General features: G+C 34.8%; 3 protein-coding genes across 6 annotated transcripts in view; 1 reads left to right on the top strand and 2 right to left on the bottom strand.

Moving 5' to 3' along the window:
* The window catches only part of LOC121244447 (probable cyclic nucleotide-gated ion channel 20, chloroplastic), a 39,323-nt gene extending 28,427 nt beyond the window's left edge, over window positions 1-10,896 (bottom strand). The window contains exons 1-5 of one of the 3 annotated variants that reach the window (XM_041142520.1): window positions 10,714-10,896; window positions 10,420-10,623; window positions 7,933-8,458; window positions 4,346-4,537; window positions 107-205 (exon numbers count right to left, since the gene is read on the bottom strand). In XM_041142520.1, the coding sequence (XP_040998454.1) occupies window positions 107-205; window positions 4,346-4,537; window positions 7,933-8,442 (801 nt within the window). In that variant the 5' untranslated portion in view covers window positions 8,443-8,458; window positions 10,420-10,623; window positions 10,714-10,896. The other 2 variants (XM_041142521.1, XM_041142522.1) reach the window with 2 other exon arrangements.
* A 3,091-nt stretch (window positions 10,897-13,987) lies between these two features.
* Window positions 13,988-16,162, top strand: LOC121243824 (mitochondrial import inner membrane translocase subunit TIM14-3-like). 2 transcript variants are annotated; one of them, XM_041141888.1, is made up of 4 exons: window positions 13,988-14,144; window positions 14,275-14,347; window positions 14,903-15,081; window positions 15,750-16,162. In XM_041141888.1, exons 2-4 carry the CDS (start codon window positions 14,345-14,347, stop codon window positions 15,904-15,906), a joined length of 339 nt encoding a protein of 112 aa, XP_040997822.1. In that variant the 5' UTR covers window positions 13,988-14,144; window positions 14,275-14,344; the 3' UTR covers window positions 15,907-16,162. The 2 variants fall into 2 exon arrangements, with proteins under 2 accessions (XP_040997822.1, XP_040997823.1); XM_041141889.1 differs by having other exon boundaries at window positions 14,001-14,144; window positions 14,266-14,347.
* A 278-nt stretch (window positions 16,163-16,440) lies between these two features.
* On the bottom strand, window positions 16,441-22,074 carry LOC121244826 (cell division control protein 2 homolog A). The gene is made up of 9 exons (XM_041143042.1): window positions 21,905-22,074; window positions 20,910-20,940; window positions 20,599-20,783; window positions 19,548-19,668; window positions 18,843-19,016; window positions 18,069-18,232; window positions 17,473-17,560; window positions 17,287-17,340; window positions 16,441-16,795 (listed from the first exon to the last, which is right to left on the bottom strand). Exons 2-9 carry the CDS (start codon window positions 20,916-20,918, stop codon window positions 16,718-16,720), a joined length of 873 nt encoding a protein of 290 aa, XP_040998976.1. The 5' UTR covers window positions 20,919-20,940; window positions 21,905-22,074; the 3' UTR covers window positions 16,441-16,717.
* Window positions 22,075-22,705: the final 631 nt, after the last annotated feature.

Genomic DNA, 22,705 nt, shown 5'->3' with positions numbered 1-22,705 from the left:
TATACCCTCCCGGGGTATACTTAATACAATTATGCATGCCCCCTGACAACAAAAACAATAAATAAATACCAGCAGCAGCTTCTATAAATGGAAACGGAGCAATTACCTGAAGAAGCATGCGGAAGAAATATATGAGATCAGTCAAACTTCTGAAAGCCACAATTGTTTTGGTCAGGGGCCAGTTAATTACTATACACTTGTTATCCTGCATTCAAGGAGCGAAAATGCAAGTAATCTTGTGCTATGGTAAACCACAAGGAAATTATAGATTTCAAATGTAAAAGCACAATGACAATATATACTTCAAATGTAAAACATGGGTTAACGAAGTTAGGAACATGATCGTGGTCACAAAAGACAGACTGTGGACAACAAAGATTTTCAGCCAAGAATTGCCAATTTTTAACAAAGAGATATATATGGTTTATAGATTCACAGTACAACGACAATTTGCTATCCAGTCATAATGATGATGATTATTAATCATTCCTCATGCCTTATTGCTTGCTTTGATAAGGTTTTCAAGTTGTGAGTGGATCGGAAGAATATAGCCAGCAGCTCAATTGCAAGCCTTGACATAGGACCATTGGCTTTTCATGATGTCTGCAGGAGGGTAGCAATAAAATCTACCTAGCACAAAAATCTCAAGCCCTTTGGTTGAAGGAAGGGGATAAGAGCACAAAGTTTTTCCACAAAGTAGCTAATTCCCATCGAAGAAACAACGCCATTGTGGTTCTTCATTCAGAAGGCAGGGTTTTTTCGAACAGAGTCGCAATTAAGGATCACATTGTCCACTTTTATGACAAGCTTCTAAAGGAGCAACACCAATGGAGGCCCAGGGTAGACGAACTAGTTTTTTATTCGATTGACCAATCAAGTGCGGCTTGGTTGGAGAGGCCGTTTGAAGAGGATGAGATGCTTAGCGTGCTAAAAGGGCTAGACAAAGACAAAGCACCGGGCCCAAATGGCTTCACAATGGCTTTCTTTCAAGCTTGGACATTGTCAAGGAGGATCTCATGAAAGTTTTTCTTGAATTTCACTCTTTAATGAAATTTGAGAAAAGCCTTAATGCCTCTTTCATCGACCTTATTCCAAAAAGGGCGAGGTCGGTGGAGGTGCAAGACTTCCGTCCCATAAGTTTGGAGACTGTGGTTTACAAGATCATCTCTGTAGATGTAAAAGTTTCACTAGGAGTAGATGACTAAGTTGATAAGTTTTGATAGGATTAGGTGACTAAAATGATAGAGTTTATCCTATCATTACGTTGGTAATTTTGGATGAATGTAAATTATTTATTGACTTTATCTATAACAATATTAAGTTTATCTAAGAGGTATTAGAAGTTGTTTAGATAAGTCATAAGTGGAAAAATCGAGTCCCAAGGAATCAGCACTTATTCAGATAAGAGGTTGATCTGAAATATGTTACTGCAGTGAAGAGTTATCGCGAAATGTCAGCATTCCGTCAGGAGACGACTTCACGACCATCAGCAAAGTCCTACTGCAAATCAAATTCCTACTAGACTCATTCCGTTAGCAGAGTCCTACTGCAGATCAAACTCCTATTAGATTTGTTCCGTCAGCAGAATCCTACTACAATTGGAATTGATTTTCAGATTGTTTATTTAAGAGATCCTATTGATTAGGATCAGTAGAGATTCAGATTTGCATATTTTCTAGAGCACCTTCTAGTGCATATTTTGGTGAGAAAATTCATTAGAGAATTTTCATATTGTTTCTCTCAGAGAGTGGTACTTGAGTGTCAGTGTTTTACCTCTCTTTTTGAGTGCGTGCATACTCCGTGTCGGAGTTGAGATGATCGAATTCAGCCACTGGAGTTCCAAGAGAAAAGCCAACATTAGAAGATCTTCAGAGGTTCTGGCTGCTACTGCGGTAGAAGACAAATGGGTCATTTATCTTGTCAAGTAAGAGTGTCAATTTACAAAGATTTTGTAATTGAGTTTTACTTGTAATTGATTTTCAAATAATAAAATTGATTTTTCTGGGTTTGGCTGCCCCGTAGGATTTTACATCTGAAAAGTTCTTTAAAGGGTTTCCCGTCGATACCAATCTTGGTGTTACGCACTTCGTTTATTTTATGTATTTGATTGTTTATCAAATTAATTGCATGTTTGACGACCAACCAACTTGTTGAGTGAATTGGTAGATATTCCCGCTACGTTATAGGGATGCTTGGGTAATTTCAATCTCAAAAGTTCTAGCTAAGCGGATGAGTGAAGTTATGGGGAAGATCATCTTGAAGTCACAAAATGCCTTTGTTAAAGGAAGGCAAATTCTAAACTCGCTCCTCATTGCTGATGAATGCTTGGAGAGTAGAGTCAGAGCCGGCACCTTAGGTATCTTATGTAAATTGGATATAGAGAAGGCTTTTGATCATGTGAACTGGAATTTCTTGTTGTATATACTTGGTAGGTATGGTTTTGGGGAAAGATGGTGTCAGTGGATAAAACATTACATCACAATCATCAGATTCTCAATTTTGGTTAATGGCACTCCTAAAGGTTTCTTCAACAGTTCTCGAGGCTTGAGACAAAGGGACCCTTTATCCCCACTTTTATTCATTTTATTGATGGATGTGCTGAGTAGAATATTGGAGGGGGTGGTGGACATGGGTTTCATATTGGGCTTCTCGGTGAGTGGTTCCTCACATGGTAGCTTATCAATCTCTCATCTCCTTTTCGCTGATGATACGTTGATTTTTTGTGATCCAAATCCAGATCAGATTTGCTCCTTGGGAACCCTCCTACTTTGCTTCGAAGTTGTCTCTGGTCTTAAGATGAATTTATCAAAATCTGAAATAGTTCCAGTTGACTTGGTTAATAATTTAAGTGAAGTGGATGCCATCTTGGGCTGCAAGGTGTCATCCTTGTCTATGAAGTACCTTGAACTTCCTTTGGCAGCTCCACATAAATCCAAGGCAATGTGGGATGGAATTGTTGAGAAAATTGAATGCAAACTAGCTAGTTGGAAAAGAATTTACTTATCTAAAGGCGGTAGAATCACACTAATCAAGAGTACGTTATCTAATCTCCCAACGTACTTTTTATCTTTATTTCCTTTGCCTACAGGGGTGGCGAATAGACTAGAGAAGATTTTTCGTGACTTCATGTGGGATGGGTTAGAGGATGAGAAAAAATTCCATTTGATTAAATGGGATAAAGTCTGCACCCCTTTGTCTTGTGGTGGGTTGGGAGTAAGAAAATTGAGAACCTTCAACAAGGTCCTTCTTGGAAAATAGTTATGGCGGTATCATCAGAAAGGGGATGTTCTTTGGAGGAACATCATCGATGTTAAATATGGGAGCATTTGGGAAGGTTGGTGCTCTAGTGAAGTAAGATGGGCTTACGGCATGGGAGTTTGGAAATTTATCCGAAATGGATGGGAAGATTTACTCGGTAATTTCAAATTTGATGTGGGAAGGGGCACTCGAATCAGGTTTTGACACGATATTTGGTGTGGTGATGTTGCTTTGAAAAACGCTTTCCCCTCTCTTTATAGGATTGTGTCAGATAAGGGTGCCTCTGTGGCCAATAATATGAGCATCTCCATTGATTCCCTTCATTGGTCCGCGAGATTTACTAGAGCTGTATAGGATTGGGAGGTGGGAGACATTGCTGAATTTTACAGCATGTTATATGCGCTGAAACTACAGGCAGAAGGGGAGGACAAATTACTTTGGACACTTACAGGGAACAAGAGATTTTCAGTCCAATCATATTACAAGGCATTTACAACTCGCTCTTCCAATGCCTTCCCATGGAAGAGTATTTGGAGGAGCAATGTTCCCCTCAAGGTTGCCTTCTTCGGCTAGTTGGCATCCCATGGGAAAATATTGACTATCGACAAGCTGAAAAGAGTGGCCTCTACATAATAGATTGGTGCTTCATTTGCAAACACAATAGTGAATCAGTAGATCACCTACTTCTTCATTGTGAAGTAGTCAAGGCTTTATGGGATGAAATCTTCACTAGGTGATAGATTAATTGTCATGTTGGAGAGGGATTCGGGCAATCATCACATTGCAGCTGTTTGGAAGATGGTGCCTCTATGCTTAATGTGGTGCACATGTAACGAAAGAAATGGTCGTACTTATCAAATTAGGCGTACTTATCAAATACATGCATACGGACATATACACATGTATACACACACACACACACATAAAGAAAGAAAAAATAGCATCAATTATGTTATTTGTACTCTGCTTCTTTAGCAAATAAATTCAGAATTTGTTTTTTGTAAAGAATAAAAAAATTTCCAAAGAAGAGTACTATAATAAAAGTAATGGTCACAAAAAGAGAAATTTCAATACAAGAATGTCATACCTTTATAGTGGATAGCAAGAAGAAAAATAATGGGTCCACAAAAATTGCCACCAAGCAAGAAATGACAAAAAATTTGTTCCATTGTTGCACAACTTTAGCATGAGGGTTCATGATGCCAGGAATATATTGTTGGAGAGAAGAAAAAAAGCCCTTAGCCCAGCCTTTAGCGTCCCCATAGAGAACATTATGAAACTACATACAATCAAAGTAATAAAACTGAATGAGATCATTGCAATTTATGCATAACAATCTTACCAAGCAAGTATTTGCACATCATATTCTAGATAACAAAAGCTAGAGAAAATTAAACACGATAAAGTCATGGGGGAGATAATGGTAGATTAACGAATCTGTGTAACCTCAACAAAAAAAGGTACTAGCATAAAAAACTAGAAAAAACATGCAAGACATCTAACACGTCCACCTACAACACCGACACCACTAGGCAGTAACCATATAACCACCAACTCCACTGAAGTGCACACCCCCACTGATAATAACTGCCAACCCCATCCCCATTGAAGTCTGCACCACCTTCATTAAAAAGGAATATATACACCACCTCCTGCTCTTGTGAAAATTACTACTGCTTCCTCCATGAAACAAAATAACCTCAAGCTCTATCAATCCCATTTCCCCACTCCCAATGCAACAGCATTGATGTGACACTAGACTTGTCACCCTGATCTAAGAAATTATTTCTATTGACAGCAAAACTGTACTAATACCAGTAGTACCAGGCCTGCACAATTTTCTGCCTCATAATAGAGAGCATCGCAATCTAGCAAACATTTCCTTTTCCTTTCAATCCAAACCAAATTAAGGAAAATACAAAAATAGAGCAACATATCTGATAATTTTGCATTTTTTTTGGGTGGGGGGATGGGGGGGATTGAGCAAAAGAATGGTACCAAACAGGACTAAATTTAGGAGGCAACACTTATATTACAAGCCAATCGTAACATATTCATGACCACAACCACATTTGATTTTCATCCCTTGGAAGACAAAAATCTGTTTTCCATTCTCTTGTGTTTCTTTTATTTTCTTTTATCCTACTTGGGTCAGGTGGGGGGATTAAAAAGAAAAAGGCCCTACACCAAAAAGGTTCCCACATTGTTGTAGTACGATGGCTTTCATCAATAGAATTACTAAATTGATCCAGTAAACAAAATGTCCACATAAGCGAACTGATTCCAAATTTAGCCAATTACCAGAAAGGATGATGATCATACCTTGCTCAAAATTCCGGACCACACCTAAACAAGTATTTTGCAAAGTACAACAACAACAATAAAACCTTCCTATGTTTCCCCCACAAATACATCCAGGTAACCTAAAGCATATCCACAGTTAACTTTCTAGCAAGATCATTCAAAGCCCCAACCAATACAAGGTATGTTACAGTTTAAACCCAGAAATAGGTTTCCAAAAAGAACAACATTTTGATATCAATGGAGCAAGACAAGTTAACAAATTTGATATCTAAAACAAAATTCAATATAAACGGAAAAAAATAAAAAGTAAAAAAATAAAGATAAAGAGGACTCAACTAGATTGTTATAGAACAAATAACGTGAAATTTCAAAGAGAGCTTTCACCAGTGATGGAGCCAAGGCAGGTGGGGCAATTGCCTCCATTAAAATTAAGGAAAATTTAGAGAGCTTCTGTGTATAAAAACAAGATTTAAAGCATCCTCAAAAAAAAAAAAAAAAAAAAAGGTGGGGCTTTCGAATCGTATCACATTGCCCCATGAAAATTTTAAAGTTTTTGGACCCTATTAGCCTAAACTTCCACTCAATTTAAGCTATGTAGGTGATCCATTGTACACAGGAAAACCTAACATCCCAATGTAATAGGATTAAAGTTTTTCCAATTAGAACTCAGCTCAACAGGAAAGAAAAACCTAACTTGAAATAAGAAAAAATCATAAAAATAGGAATCTTAGATGAAAAAGAGATTATGACAGACAAAAGCACAAAACAAGAAGTAAATGAACATTTCATTACATTGGGTTATTCAAAAGAATGAAATAAGAGAGTTGGCCATAGCTATTCATGGTGATTTAAAACATTTACTTGGTATGTTAACTTCTCTGCAAAAGTTTTGCCTCTTGGAAAATGATACACATACAACCCTTTTCACAACTCTTTACACAACCGTGTTATAAAAAAGGGGCATTTTTGTAAAATAACTTATAAACATAAACATAACATCCTTTTACGGAAATACCCTCAATTTAAAACATGGTTGTAGAAAGGGCCGTACGTGTATCATTACTCGGAAAATGATACACATACAACCCTTTCACAACCCTTTGCTCTTTGATAAGAAGTTTCAACTAGTATCTCTTTAATCCATAATCTATTTCATCATTCAGGATCTTATTTTTAGTGTAATAGATGTGCATTGCTCAATGCTTTTCTGATGTGAAAGATCTCGTAACAATACTTGCACATCACACCTAAAATTCAATTACCAAAAGCTACATGAGTTACTAGTAGACCTGTTCTTCACAGTTATCTACCCAAGATTTTTTATAGAGACTGTAGATTGTTTTTATCTCAGGGCATATGGTAGATGAATGTCCCTATCATTTTTTCCTTTCTTAGATCCACAGCACAGTAACTGCCTCCCTCTGAACAATTTACTTGCTGTGCCGCTGACAACTGCCTCTATTCACGAGGAGGCTCTTTACGATAATCCAAATTGGAAAGCCTATAACAGGCTTTTCTAATTTAGATAGATGAACTAAGTAAAGCTTTTAAAATTACTAACATCCGCACTTCTTTTAAGATATCGAACACTCATAATTGACGAGGGCATTTCTTACCATGTTACAGATTATTTGTACTTAAGAATTTTTTCTCTTCTGAGCTCATCTTCTTTATTATGTAACCATATTATCTGGACCAAGCAAAGGTTATTGCTGTGCCTGGGAGAATGCACGTTGACAATCACTTATGGAAATCTTAGATTTTGTATATAGGAGGTGATGGCAGATGCATAAATGGGATTTGACATCTCTTATCTCTTTTCTGATAAGTAATAAGACTGTGTTCGATATCTTAATTTCAAAGTGCCAGATGCTAGGAGTTGTAGGACTCAAAGAATTAGATTTTTTTTTTTTTTTATAAGGACTCAAAGAATTAGATATAAACATCACTCCACAGATAGGCTAAATGCAAAGCATGCATGAACAAGTATGGCAAATATTTCTTCATCAAACAGTTAAAATAAATACTAAAGAAAATAATTTATGAACTGACACAGATCCTATGCTATTTATACCTATATTTTTTGGGAAAAAAGTCCTACATGCGACAGAAGCAGCATCCAACTCGAGATCTATTCAACAATGTAGCTAAACAGAATGAAGGTTTGGGCTATGATGCAGGCATGTATAATAATAAAAAATAAATAATAAATAATAATAATAATAATAATAATAATAATAATAACAATAATAATAATAACAACAATAATAATAATAATTGTCTAGCAAAGCAATACAGGGGAACATGAAATAGGGCAGTAACCATTAGGACAGAAAAAAGAATAACCTTTGGGTAAAGAAAGAATAACACCTTAGGATCAAAAGCTAATGAAGCTTTAGAGTTCATTTGTTGAGCTGCTATGAAGTTGTTATATGTTGGGCAAGTTGTACAATAAGGATCATTGCACATTCCCAACTGCCCAGACCTCAGCAAATGTTCATTTTTCCCAAAATTGTTGTCATGTGGCCAGTCATCTTGATCCTTGCCTTTAAATGAAGTAAACTTGCTCACTAAAGGTTCCATTGTTTTGGGTCCTGTGACACCTTGATTTGGCAAAAAAAGGTTTTCAGGTTTGCGGCTAACATATAGTGGACCACTCATCTGTATGAATGGAGTTCTTCTTTCACTCCGTAAAGGACCAGTATGGCCCATAAGATGAGTTTCACTAGCATAGGACTCCATTGAGTCCATAGGAATGGAAAGTGATGCACTCCTTGTCCTGTATGCAAATCTCTGGAATTGAGAATCTGCATGTCTGTCCAAAGACCGCCCATTTGTGTCTGAAAGCATAGGTATGTCATCTTTTTCAAAACCAGCCATCTTTTATTAATTAGACCTGCAGAAGAGTGTAAGATAAATAATCAGAACGCGTGTATCACATGCTAGTATTGCATAAACATTTTCTTTACAGGTAAGTATTGCATGACCTTTTGAAAGTGTGAGTTTAATTTAACTATCAAATGGAGGAAGCAAGTGTAATGACTCAAGGAAAAGACTCACATAAGCCTATTACTCCAAAAGGACTAGTCAAGATTATAATTGGAACCCCATGGAATCACTTTAACACAGAAAAACTTCTCCATATCAAGCAATGTGGGACTCATTCACCATTCTCCTTTACTCAACCGTGGGTATGAATCTCCCTCTAAATCTCAAACATCCTTGCTAGGCCATTCTATGGTTGATGGCACAACTCAAGTCCCACACTTTTGGTTGAGGATTGTCCTTGATGCCATTTGTAATGGTAAAAAAAAAAAAAAAAAATCAAGTCATATCGTGGCTTCTACCCTAAAAGGTCTAGTCAAAGTTACAATTGAAGTTCATTAAAATCATGCTAACAACAAGATCTCCCCCTGACAAAGTGGGATCCATTCATAACCTCTTATACTCAATCTGGGGCATTACAATGTGAGAAATACCAAAAGCACAATTTTTGGTAGCAATCATAGTTCAAATATCGCCATACTGCACTCTATATGAGCAACACTCACAACAAGCAAGAACGATTTCTTACACTATCGCCTGGAATAGTATTAGGCGATATAGCATATATATTGGCAAAATATTTGACAAATATTGACAAAAGAAATTGGGAATATTGCAAAAAGTACATAAAAATTATAAAAATTTGAATTTTTTGAATGATCAAATATAGTTTAACATGAAAAATGCTGAATAATATTTCAAATATTAGTGAGATATCATTTTTACGAAGCCTGTCCAATATCATTGATACTTTTGAATTAAAAACCTAATTTTTCTTTTCTTTTTCACAACCTAATTTTCATCTTTCATAATACATTTTCTTAAAATGTACTTCAAAAAAAAAAAAAAAAAACATAAAACATAAGCTTTAGAACAAAATTTGACTTCAACTCAACATTTTTTGTTTACTGCAACCAGGAAAAAACATACGCACACTTGTGCTATAACGTTTTCGTTTTCCAGCATCACAAAACATAAACCCAATTCTGAAAACAAGAGTAACATTTTTTTTTTTGAAAAGTTAAAAAACAAGAGTAACATAATAGTGATTAGTGAAGGAACCAGGAACCTTTAGCCAGGATGTGTCCAATTGTAACATCAGGAAGAAAATATACAAGCCCACCTCGGACGTAGATGAGAAGAAATATGAGGCAATCAAACTTGAGAAAACACCAGTTGGTTATCATCGTCGCCTCGTGAAATAATAAAAACTAGTGATACAGTAGAGTTAATTTCTAGGTAGAAATAAGTACCAACGATGGCCAGTCAAGCTTGCGAAAATGTACTTTGATATACTGGCAGAGTTAGCAACTTTATACAGTCACTCTTTTTAATTTTTATGACTATATTATGGAAGGAAATTTACAAAAACCAAAAATCTAAAAGAATTTGTCTTCTTAACAACTAATAGCTCTTAAAAATAATAACTAATGAAGTAAATTTCCGTTCACTATCTGAGCCAATCGTTTGAAACTGGAAAAAAAAAAATAGAAGGAAAATAAACCAATAGAAGAAAGTAGAGGGGAAAGGAACGGAGAAGAGAAAGATCACTAGAGAATTTACGTTGTTCGGTCTAATGGCCGATATTGTTGGCTTCATCAGCTTAGTTCCGATTAAGCTCATTTAAATTTAAGTTCATTAAGGTTATATAGGAAACAGTAAACACAGTGCACCACCATACATATTCTGCTACTCCGCTTCAAGAAAACAAACAAACAAACAAGTTCAAAGAAAGAATGCCAATTGACTTGTAGAACAGCTAAAAGGAATCACACAAAGTCGTATAAAAAGAAAGCTGCAATTTTTACACACCTTATCGAAGCTGAATATACCCAACTGGGAGTTGCAAACTGCATCAACAACGCACCAACAGAGACAATGCCCCACTCATTGCGCAAATCAAGGAAGAAAATCCAGTTGCCATGTTTGTATTTTACTCTGAACACCTCTTCAGAGAGGGTATAGAAGTCTGAAATAGTCGGAGCAGTGGGGATGATTTGACAACTCCGCTTGACTCTGGAGACAGGCAAGAAAAAAAATAAGACTTTGAGAAGTCAATCGCTTGGAAAAAGCAAGGCGAAAGGAAAGCGTTTATGGGTACTATACTACTATGTGTTTGGCTGGCATTGTTGGACGCTTGCGCGGAAGTCTAAAGAAATTCTCAGCAGGCGAACTACGCCAAGTGACAGCATTTACGTTCCCACGGAGACAGGATTGCCTTCCCTTGTTATTTTTCCCACAAATTCCGTCCCATTGAAGACGCTGGTTCCTCATTGGTGGACCTAACCGCGTTCACAAAATCACATCACTTTGGTTCAATATCAGTCAACATCATAAATAAAGTAAAAGTAAGCAAAGAGGAACAAAGCCAGAACAGTATAGTGAGGTTCAAGATATGCTATTCAATTAGAAAAAGTCTTGACGCATCCATCCAAAACACATCTTTGGCTAAGTAAATTGATAAATTTATTTTTAAGTAAATTGACAAAGTCTCTCGAAGTCCCCCTCCCCACTAATTCGAAAAGTTGAAAACACTTCATTGCTATTAGGGATTGATTTGAGTTTCGATGGAGAGGGAGGAAGGAGTTGCCGTGACTGAGATTCAACAGTGGGAGCTGCTGTGAGGTTGCAAGATTCAATGGTGGTGGCTGGGTTGATCTACAGTGGCAGCATGGTGGCGAGAAAGGGGGAGACCCATTTCGGTTTGGGCTAATATGAGTTGTGATGGGGTTGTTGTGACTTGGGTCGACAATGGGAGTTGTTGTGAGGTCGTGGGGCTTGATAGTGGTGGCCGGGCTGGCTTACGGCGGCGGGTGGCAGCATTTCGGGAATAAATCCATGTGAGACCCATTTCAGGAGCGGAGAGAACGTTGAGCGTGGAGGCTCGAAGGTGGCTGGAGGGTCGTCGGTGTGAGGGGGAGCCGATGAGGTAGTTGGTGGTGCTGCTGGGTGGGCCAACAACAGCAGAGAGAGGCCAAACACGATTCGATTACTTGGCGAGGAATGAGTACACGGCGCGACGAGAGAAAAGTATACAAGCATCACCAGCACCAACGGTGGAGTTGGAGGTTGACGATGGTGGTGGCCGGTGACTGTAGGTGGCGCACGGCGGGGCTGGGTGGGCTAAGAGAGGGAATCAGGTGGGGGTAGGGGTTGAAATGCGTCGATTTTGGATTTAAAAAAATAAAATAAAATACACGTCACGTATGCTACTCATCATCCTCACACATCACACTCCACACTTTTAAAAAAAAATTTATTTTATTTTTCTTAAATTTATTGAATTTTTCTACTCATTATCAATATACCACACATTTGGTAAGAGAAAATAATAATAATAATAAATAAAATGTGGTATGTAATGTGCGGAGATGATAAATAAAATTTTTCCAAGTATATATTATGTACGTTGATTTATAAATAAATGAATTTTAAATAAATTTCATCAAACTATAAGGGGAATGATAATCCTATAGGTATAGAAAAATGTAGAATGGCAAATGCATATTAATTTAGTTAGTTTACTACGTCATCCTTGAGATGGTATAGGACAAGACGTATTTTTAAATTTTTAAAATATATAAACAATCCTATTGGACCCATTCAATGGCGCATGAAAAATTAAGATGGCAATTTAATTAAATGATTATACCCTTCTGGTTACACTTTCTTATTGGGTTTTTATTTTCTCTATAATTATTCAAGAGCTAGTCTTTCAACCAATTGAAATTATTTTAGAATTTTAGCCTTTTAAATCTTAGTTCTATTTTATTTTATTCTTTTTAGACACATCACATGTATGTTGTGATGTACTATTAGATATAGAAATGGACTTCAAGTGCATGGAATTATTTTCCCTTGAATATAATAAATTTCATCCAAAAATAAAGATTTAACTTTTGTTATTAATTGCTTGTCATTTATATGAATAATGATATATACAGTCATTTATCGTGCAAGTATTGCGTACTCATTTTAGAAAAAGTGAAATCTACTTAAAAATTTAATTTTTGTCGTTTGGAATCCACAATTAAAATATTAATTTTTTCATGTGATCACATATTTATTTAATTTTTTTTAAAATGAATATGCAACGGATATGAACTTTATGATTGTAAATATTATTTATCATCTCATTTTTACTTAATTATTTCAAAATGAATGCTCGATTCTTACACAGTTTATAATTACAAATATTATTTCTCCCAAAATTTATTTTGGTAAGCAAGCTAATTTCTTCTTCTTTTTTTATTTAATAAAAATTTATTTATTTTCTTGAGAGAACATATATTTATCAATTTAATGAAACTTTGAGTCACTGTATTAATTTGTTTCAGCAAGATACAACGTTAAAATGTGCAATTCAAAAAAAAAAAAAAAAAAAAAAGAAAAAAAAAGTGCAAGTCTTGCATACTTAGAAGAATAATGCCATGTTTGTGTGTTGAGCTCATCTTCTCAAATCAATTCTAGATGAGACTCAATATTTTTTTAACTTTCTATAAAACATTAAACATATTTCAATCTAATTTATACATTAAGATGTTGTTTAGATAGTGAGATAAGATATGATGATTTTAGATGAAAGTTAAATAAAATATTGTTAAAATATTATTTTTTAATATTATTATTATTTTAAAATTTAAAAATATTGAATTATTTATTATATTTTGTATGAAAGTTAAGAAAATTGTAATGATAAGATAAGATGAGATAAAACACTTTTACTATCCAAACAGAGCCTCAAACACATTTCAATAGAACCTAAAATACTATTATTTATAGATCAACTCAAATCATTTGAAATCACCTCAGTGCCAAAATGCAACCTAATAGTTCTTTTATTTATTTTTAACATTTCCTTCTTTCTTATTTATCTTCTTTTTTAACTCAAATTAAAACGAATATAGTTTTAACGTCTAAGATTTATTTAATAAGTGGAAATAATAATATTTTTGCAGCCTGCCGGCACCAAAACTATCTCGTGGTTCCTCAATTTGTACCAACTAATATATTTGTTTAAAATTAACACCTTTTTAATTATCACTATCATTGTTACCAACAAGTGATACTTTTTTATTATATTTATTTTATCATTTTGATTACATATTAACAATGATATTTTAAAAACAGATAAATAAAGAAATGTGATAATTTCATATGTAAAACGTGATTTTGGGTAATTTGATACAGCAATTTGAGGACGCAAGAATCAAGATAAATTTTCCTGAATTTAATATACATATTTAAATATTTTTAAAACATAAAAAAATATTTCAATATATTAAAAGTTATTTTTTTAGTTTTTAAGTAAATAAAATAAAATAATAAGCGATCAAAGTGATAGAGTGGACCACCCGGGCCAGTCACCAGACCCTTCTGGAGAAAGTGCCGCCCTTTGTTTTGGGTTCTTTCTTGGTGCCCAAGTACGAATTCCCGAACATGACACAGCTTATAAATAGCAAATTCATCGTACACAGGCAGATTTCGTGGGAAAAAGAAAAAAATTAGAAAACCTCATCGCTTTATTCTCTTGTAAGGTAAAGAATTTCTACGTTCTTTTTATTTTTTATTTTTTATTTTTTATATTAAGGTTCTTCCAGTTTTATTCTGAATTTCTAAGCTCCTTTGTGAGTTTGGATGATCATTTTATTATCACATCGAGTGCAGATAATTGATCATTTTGGTTTTGTTTGGAGTTTGTGTTCACCATTCACGAGAGCGATTACGGAATATTCCAATGGTAAGTTCGTTCATGAATTTTCCATCTATGTTATGCAGTTTGTTTGTAGAACTTAAAAGATTATATATTTAACGCTGTAATATTATCAGTTATCATCCCAGAAAATATGTTGGAACGCCGTTGAAAATGTGTGAAGATTTGTAAACGAGAAAAAGTCTGCACCTGAATATATTGAATTGATCGTGTTTTACTTTGTTTCTAATATCAGTTACTTCCCAGTACAATGTACTGTTACCATGTTCAAAATCTGAAATTGGATACCATGATGAATGATTGCTGGTTGATTATGTTCGCAAGGGGCTTGATTTCTATAAACCCATTTGATTTTTGAGTTTGTTGTGAATTTATGTTCTCTATTCTCTTTTATGAATAGCTTTTCATGTGGTTATGACATTTACACAAATTTTAATTACCAAGGGATTGTTCAATGATAGGCTATCACTAATTAATTTGACTAGAATGATTATGCAAAATTTGGCCGTAAAGTTTACATTTCTTGTGGCTTTTTGTTCAATGTGGAACTGACATAGCTTGCTTAATGTTCATTTCTCTCAGGAAACTCCTCTAGTAATTGGTGGTGCTGTGGCAGGTGCTGCCTTAGGGACCAGATACTTGATTGCAGCATGGCAAGCATTCAAAGCTCGCCCAAGGATGCCCCATGCTCGAAGATTTTATTATGGTGGGTTTGAGAAAGTCATGACTAGGCGAGAAGCAGCATTGGTCCTTGGAGTCAGGTGATTGTCTTCTCCATAACCCAGTCACATTTTCATTTTAGGTATATGTGTAATTATTTGAATAATAAGTCCGTTTGGATACAGAGGTGAGATGAAACACCTCATCTTGTCTAATTTTAACTAATAATCTTAGTACTATTTATAAACCATCTCAACTCATCTGACTATCCAAATGGGTCTAAATGATTAAAGTTGCGTTTGGATATAGAAACGGTTTCATCTCATCACTATAACTTTTCTAAATTGTTACATAAAATATAATAAACAATTTAACTTTTTCAAATCTCAAAATAATAATAATATTAAAAAATAATATTCTAACAATATTTTATTTTACTTTCAACTTTATGTAAAACCATCTCATCTCATCTCACTATTCAAACGGTGCCTAATTCCATCATATATTATTAATATAAACTTTAAACTTCTGGGATGAACGATAATTTACCAGGAATGAGCAAGAAAAGGAATATACCATCGAATTTTGCAGTTCCTAGTGTAAATTGGGAACCATTCGACTGTTTGCTTCATTGGATACACCAGCACAATTTGCATACAATGATAAAGTTGTGCCTTTTATTCTTATTCTACTTATGTGTTAACTAGAAGATTGATTATGTTTGTTGTCAATAAAATTAAAACGACTTTTACTCTAATTCTCTTTTCAGAGAGAGTGCTGTGTTAGAGAAGATTAAGGAGGCTCATAAGAGGGTGATGATGGCAAATCATCCGGATGCTGGCGGGAGCCATTATCTTGCTTCCAAGATAAATGAAGCCAAGGATGTATTGACAGGTAGAAACAAGGTAGGTAGCTCAGCATTTTAGATGATACAGGGCAGCAGGTAGAAGTGTACGTTGAGGGGCATTCAATTTTTTAAATAAGTACTCTGAGGGTTATTATTTGAAAAAGAAAACTTGTATATCTAAGGTTCTCTTCTTGGGTTTCTCTATACTTGTCGTTTAAGTCAAGTCAAAGTAACGTTTTGACTACTGCGAGCATGGTATGACATTCTCTTTACATGTTTGTTTTGAATAATTACCGGAAATAAAGTGGTCAATCGAAGAATGTGTTTTAGATTAACTGGAAATGTGGATTTCAGAGTCATCCTGCATTCAAATTGAATAGATTTGAATAAGGGACACGCCTTTCAAAAGAAGCGACTTTTTCCTTCCGATCGTAGCCCGTAGCTTACACATAGAAAAGGTTTTCAAAAAATCAAAAGTAATATAAGTGAAATCAATTTCTTTTTTTTCTTTTTATCAGAAGATATAAAAGTTAAATCTGAACTTTCCAAATCCACATGAAAAAAAATAGTTTCTCTCAGACACGATAGATTGTCGATTACAAGCGAATTCGAATTGGAGACAAAATGACAGTTATATCTTTATGACATGGAGAGAAGAGAGAGAGGAGAGAAATGAAACATACCCTAGTTGATGCAAATATGTCTCTCCAAAACCAAATCAAAGTAAAATCTAAACTCAATCCAAAAGGAAATTGCAAATAAGAAGAATCGCATAAAAAATGCAGCACGCATATTTCTCACACAATCAAAAGCGATATATTAGCTACACAATAATAATAATATAGACACTTCTCTGCCACGAGGATGGTTGCAGATAATCGAGGTGTAAATCAGATATCTTTGAAGTATTCATGCTCGAGGGCACTCCTGGCCGTGATCCTTCTGCTGGGATCCAAGGAGAGCATTTTCTGGAACATGATAAAAAAATGATCAAGAAACAGGAAAACATAGTCATGTTGTGTATACCATAATCCATTTGTGATTGTCTAGAATGCTGATGTGCTCAACCCATAAATAGTTTATATATATATATATATCAGGAGTTAATAGGATAAGAAAAATGTCATCATGCAGAGCAGGGCTTGGGTTCATATCATCACCATTTGAGCTAGATGGGAAAATAAGCTTATTGCCAAAATAATCAATGCAATAGCAGACGGAAAAAACGATAAATTACAAACTCATTTTTTAAGTTCACACAGCAGAGCTTAGAGTTTTTTTCTTTTTCTTTTTTTTAACAAAGCTGGAGATGACTCAGGAAAGAGAAAAAATTGTGTTTGCAGGTAGTTGACTAAAAGATAAACTTAAGTGACCAAGAAGCCACCATCAAAATAAAAGGACTAGGAATTATCATGTTGTCTCGTAGTGGCATGCAACTGCAATCTATATGTAAACTTACAGAAAGAAGATCAACTCCGGTTGAATCCAGACTTGAAACCACAGCAGCTAGATCCTGCATGGTAAATGATGCATCTTTAAAATTTTCAATAGAGTATATACTCCAGAATTGATAACTGATTTTTTTAACCCCATCATGGTAAATAGAAATTTCGGGAACATAATATATAAGAAAAGGCTAAGTTACCTTAGGAGGCCATTTGGGAAAGGCACCTTTATAATCGGGCAAAGAAGTCACACCAGGCCATGTATCCTCATTTGGAGTACCCAAGACTCTTCATATAAGAAGAAAGATATATTAATACAGTGCTATACTTGCTTGCTCATTTACCAACTCTTTTGCAATTGTTTTCATATGTTTAACTAATTGACAAGAACTTCCAGCATTATTTTCTTTCAATTATGGGGATGTTTGGAAACAAGAAATTTTTAAAGATTTTCCCAAAATACTTGCACTATCAACCCAAACACCTTCATGCCAAAAAAAATCTGAAAATTAATTTTTATAAAATCATCTCACCTTGATTTCCATAACAAACAAAAATCAAAACAAGTTTCACAAAACTCAAATAAATAAAAAAATATATCACAAAAATTTCTTCCCTAACATATTTTCAATGGACCCTACCAACTTTTTCATGACACACTGGACTACAGAACATATTTAGATGCATTAGAAATATTAATCCATGCCACATTCAAAAATCCTCTTCCAAACACACGGATGCAACTATATTCTCCAAGAAAACTAATAGTGAAAAATGTGGCCACAAAGCTATTCACCTGAAAATCTTGAAAAGTTCATCAATCTCAGAGTCGCCAGGAAATAATGGCCGTTGGTTAACCATCTCAGCAAATATACAACCCACCGACCACACATCAACAGGAGTAGAGTAGTGGCGAGATCCAAGCAATATTTCTGGAGCTCTGTACCACAGAGTAACCACCTAAAAGGAGCCACCAAGAATCATAAACCAGGGATGGTACTAATTGACAGCTTAAAATTGTCATGCCTCATTTGAATTTCTCATTACGTGATGACTGAAGTATTGTTAAAACATAGGATTTTTTCTTTTTTTTTTTTTTTTTTTTTTTTTTTTTTATCCTATAAAAAAAAATCCTATGTTTTTACAATACTTCAGCCATACCACCAGATGCCCTATATCGTTTTGTGCCTGGAAATTGATAACATGTAAGAATAAACTAATATTTTAGATAGTTTGCTTTTTAACCATACAGATTTTTCAAAGATTCTACTGTCCTACAAGGGTACATCACTGGTAATTTGAAAATTTCATATGGGATTGAACCTTTGATGTCACCCTTGAACATCTTTTAATGGGTATGGTGATGTCATTTGATCCAAAGAACATTTGCATTACATTTTTGTTTTTAACTTTTGGTATGAGGTGCATACAAATTCGTCTTAGTTGTCAAATTTTGGGGATGAACAAAGAAATTCTAGAGAAATTGCTACAATTAAACATCAGGATACACTATTACTAGAGAAAAGCAAATAAGAAGATTAGGAAAAGTTGAACCAGTGCATAATCATACCTCATGTGTAAACGTCCTTACTGGAATGCCAAATGCTCTGGCCAGTCCAAAGTCTGCAAGCTTTAGCGAATTGGTGCGGCGATCTATTAGCAAATTCTGGGGTTTCAGATCTCGATGAAGAACTCTATGGGAATGACAATAAGCAATGCCACGGAGAATTTGATGAAGGAACATCTGCATAAAATGAGAAATGTCATCAACTGTATCTTTCCACAGCAAGTGGTCCCATTGCATTATGTTGCCAAATTTAATGATAAGAGAATGACTCAGAAATCAAGTTTAAGCATGCATTTAAAACTAAAGAAATTAACCACAAGTAAAAACTATGGGGAAATTATGCACATCATATTAGATTGAATAAATAAGTACTCTTAAATATGCACAATAGGTAAAGAGAGGAAAAAATGTAATAATAACACATACATTAGGCTCACAAATTGGTTTCCAGAAACTGATTGAATTTAGTAAAAGATGAAAATATCTGTGCCAAAAACATTAAAAAAAAAAGCGTCTTCTTTGTCTACCATCTCCCTAACCTCATCATTAAAGCCAACAGGCACTATGCCAAGAAATGGCCTGCACCGAACATGAAATGCTTCGGTTTGCTGATTAATTAAAAAATAAACTATAACTTTTTCACAAGAATATTTAAAAAAAAAAATGTTGCATATGGTGCAAAAACTCCAAACAGCAGGAGTCGCCTACTTTTATTTGTCGTAGATCCTTTGCGAATTCTGGAGATGAATCCATGTGCTTCTTCAGATCCAAGTCAAGGTACTCAAAAACCAGATACAAGCGCTTCTCACTGTGCACCACATCCTGTAACCTGTCAACAAAAATCCATCAACAATAAAAGGCAACTCAGAAGAGACAGAATAACCATCCAAATTCAAATAGGAAAATAATCGAGGCAAAACAGAACATATACGAAGATTTCCGCCGGTTAAATACATACAGCATATTCACCCTTAAAACAATCTTTGTAGTTTAACTAAAAAAAATGCACTCATGTTTTCATTGATGTTTCCATGCTGACAATCATTTTTTTTTTTTATGAAGGGGGGAACTACCCCATGGCAAAGCCCTTAGGACTCACCCATGGAACCTAAACCCCCGGGGAGACTAGCCCAGCAACCCACCACCATGGCCTCCCCTTAAATCACAGTTTGATCCCAGGGGGAATCGAACCTGTGACATGGGGCTCATGCACACAAGTTCCCCCTTACCACTTGGGCTACCCACAGGTGGTTTTCCATGCTGACAATCATACACCACCCAGACACCAAGAGTAATGTCATTGTCTTTGTTAAGCTAGAGAATATTATCAGAACTAAAATTATCAAAATAGACCGATAATTCTGTAGCACACATCAAAAGGAAAAAAGAAACGGGAAAAAAGGGTCTACCCATACATAAGCCTTGGAACTGTATATGCATTCATCCATCAGTTTAACAAGAAATCAATTACATGAAAATGGTAAAGGATTTATCCTGAAGAAAGAAACCATGATTGCTTTGGGAAAGAATGATCAAGGCACTTATCCCTTCAAAAAATTAGAAAAAAGTGGTAGCAGCAGTGCTCTTGATGATTTAGAAGAGCAATTAAAAGTTAGTTTATGATTGGCAAGGAAAAAAACCACATGGTAGCAGAGGACACGGTGCATTCAAATTTTGCATTCCTAATACTTTCATACTCATGTTATAGGCATGCTCCTAAATCAAAAAGATCAGTTAAGGACATGAATCTAATGAATACTTGACAATGTTTCCATGCTGCATTTCTTTCAGGAGGGAGATTTCCCTTATTGCTGTGCTCGGTACTCCCTCATCTTCCTGCTCCAAGCGAATCTTTTTTAAGGCTATAGTCTCATTTGTCGTACGGTCACGAGCCTTATAAACCACACCATAGGTTCCTTCTCCAATCTTCTCAACTTTCTCGTACTGTCACATTCAGAGACATCATAACTATCACAAGAATTGCAAACAAAACTACTCACAAAATATAAGTTTTCTTTTATAGGTAGTAAGAGAAAATATATGTAAAAACTGAGAATAACATAAACTAACCTGTTCCATCCAGTCCAGGTAAAACAGCCCTCTGCTCAAGTTGAGTTGAAGTTACAATGACCAATATAGCAGATTTAGTAAATTTTATAAAGAAGAATAGTTATGATACTAAAATAAATGAAACTAGCGGATAAATATAGCACTAATCAGGAAAATGCCAGCAAGTAAGAGAGCAAAATATATCAGCTATGTGCTCGATTATAGAAACAGCATCGGATACCTCAATAACTGTCCTGATCGCAACAAAAAAAAAGTGAAACTTTGCTGATTACTTTTTTTGATAGGTAAAACTTTGCTGATTACAAAATGGTCATGGTCAGTATTCTATCACAATGCACTTCATGTCATCTTCAAATTTTCATTGCTCATCTATTCTATATAACCAGTAAAGAATCCAACCAGTTTAGGTTGTACTTAGTTGATTTTGTTTTGCAACCTATGTCCTACAACTACATTATGATTTCGAAAGGATAATTATTCAATGCAATAGAAATGCTATTTCTACTGCAGAATGAGATTTAGTCAAACTTTTTCAATAATGAATGCACTGATCCACACATTATACACACGTGCGCTTGCAAAATCCTAAATTCCTATAAATTATGAAAAACAACAATATAGCCACTTATCAATCATGCAAAACACAATTTGAAGAAATGTTCTAATTTCAGCACCGCAAGAAGAACAAAATCCTTCAAATCCAGAAGAAAGTAACTAATCCATCATTCAGCATTGCGAATTTAACATAGATAATGCATCATTTCCAGATAATGACGCACATATTTTCATATATCACATAACTGAGGGGACCTATCTAAAACAAAAACATAAAAACAAAATTATCGCAGAGAAAATCGCAGTCAAAACGAAGCAAACAAAAGAATAAATTGGTGGTGGTGAAGTTCAGTTTCAGTGAGTAAAATTTACATAATGGTAGGAAAAAAATGAACGAGTTTGCGTATCCGAGAAGGGAAAATGGAAGAGCAGCTACGTACCGAGAGAGGAAGGATGGATCTGGCAGAGCTCGGTCGTGTCGCTAGGGTTTTCTGAGAGAAGCCACTACGAGAGTCGCAGAGCCACCACGACGACTCCGCTGTGACTTTAGCCAAAGACCAAAGACACAGACTCCAAACAGCAAAGCACGAGGAGACAGTGCTCACTCTCCACTTACCTTTCTTTTCTTTTTTTTCCTTTTTTTTAAATATTTTTGTTCCCTAACTCCAATTTTCATATTATTTATTTATTAAACTTGTGCTTTTAATTTTTTATTTTATTTTATATAATAACCATAAAAATTTATGAAAAAACAATGACTTAAGCCAAGATCATGATAACTCCCTAACAAGCAAAATTAGTCTCAATTTTCGATTTTTTCATTCAAATTTGTGTAATTTTATATATTACTATTTAAATAAATAATCAATTAAAATATGTTATATCAGTATATATAATTTAGGATTATAAAATCAAAGATAAATAACAGTACTTATGATCCCAAATGCTCAAATGTTGTATTTCTAGTCATCTATTTATTGCAATAAGTCACACATAATTTTACTAAAACTAAACAAAAACTCATGATTGGTACTTTGCATTTTTTTAAGTAATTGATTAATTATTTTCTAATTAATATATAAATATTTATATAGATATCAATTTTGTTAGTTTTTATCAAATCAAACCTAGAGTTGTGGGGTTAATCCACCAACCTTTCTTCCAAAGAAAACTCTCAAGCCGATCCCTCTATTTGCTCATCTACTCCTCTCTCATTTCTTTTACAAATATTTTTTCAATAG

Source organism: Juglans microcarpa x Juglans regia, chromosome 8S (assembly GCF_004785595.1).
Source record: "Juglans microcarpa x Juglans regia isolate MS1-56 chromosome 8S, Jm3101_v1.0, whole genome shotgun sequence".
Lineage (NCBI taxonomy): Eukaryota > Viridiplantae > Streptophyta > Magnoliopsida > Fagales > Juglandaceae > Juglans > Juglans microcarpa x Juglans regia.
Note: the sequence above shows the minus strand (reverse complement) of the source record. Positions and strands in the feature narration are given on the sequence as shown.

Coding starts and splice junctions, on each gene's coding strand:
- LOC121243824 (XM_041141888.1), top strand. Junction 15,082..15,749: donor GCATTGGTCCTTGGAGTCAG/GTGATTGTCTTC, acceptor TTCTCTTTTCAG/AGAGAGTGCTGTGTTAGAGA.
- LOC121244826 (XM_041143042.1), bottom strand. Junction 18,233..18,842: donor TAAGGACGTTTACACATGAG/GTATGATTATGC, acceptor GGCTCCTTTTAG/GTGGTTACTCTGTGGTACAG. Junction 17,561..18,068: donor GAACTTTTCAAGATTTTCAG/GTGAATAGCTTT, acceptor TCTTATATGAAG/AGTCTTGGGTACTCCAAATG.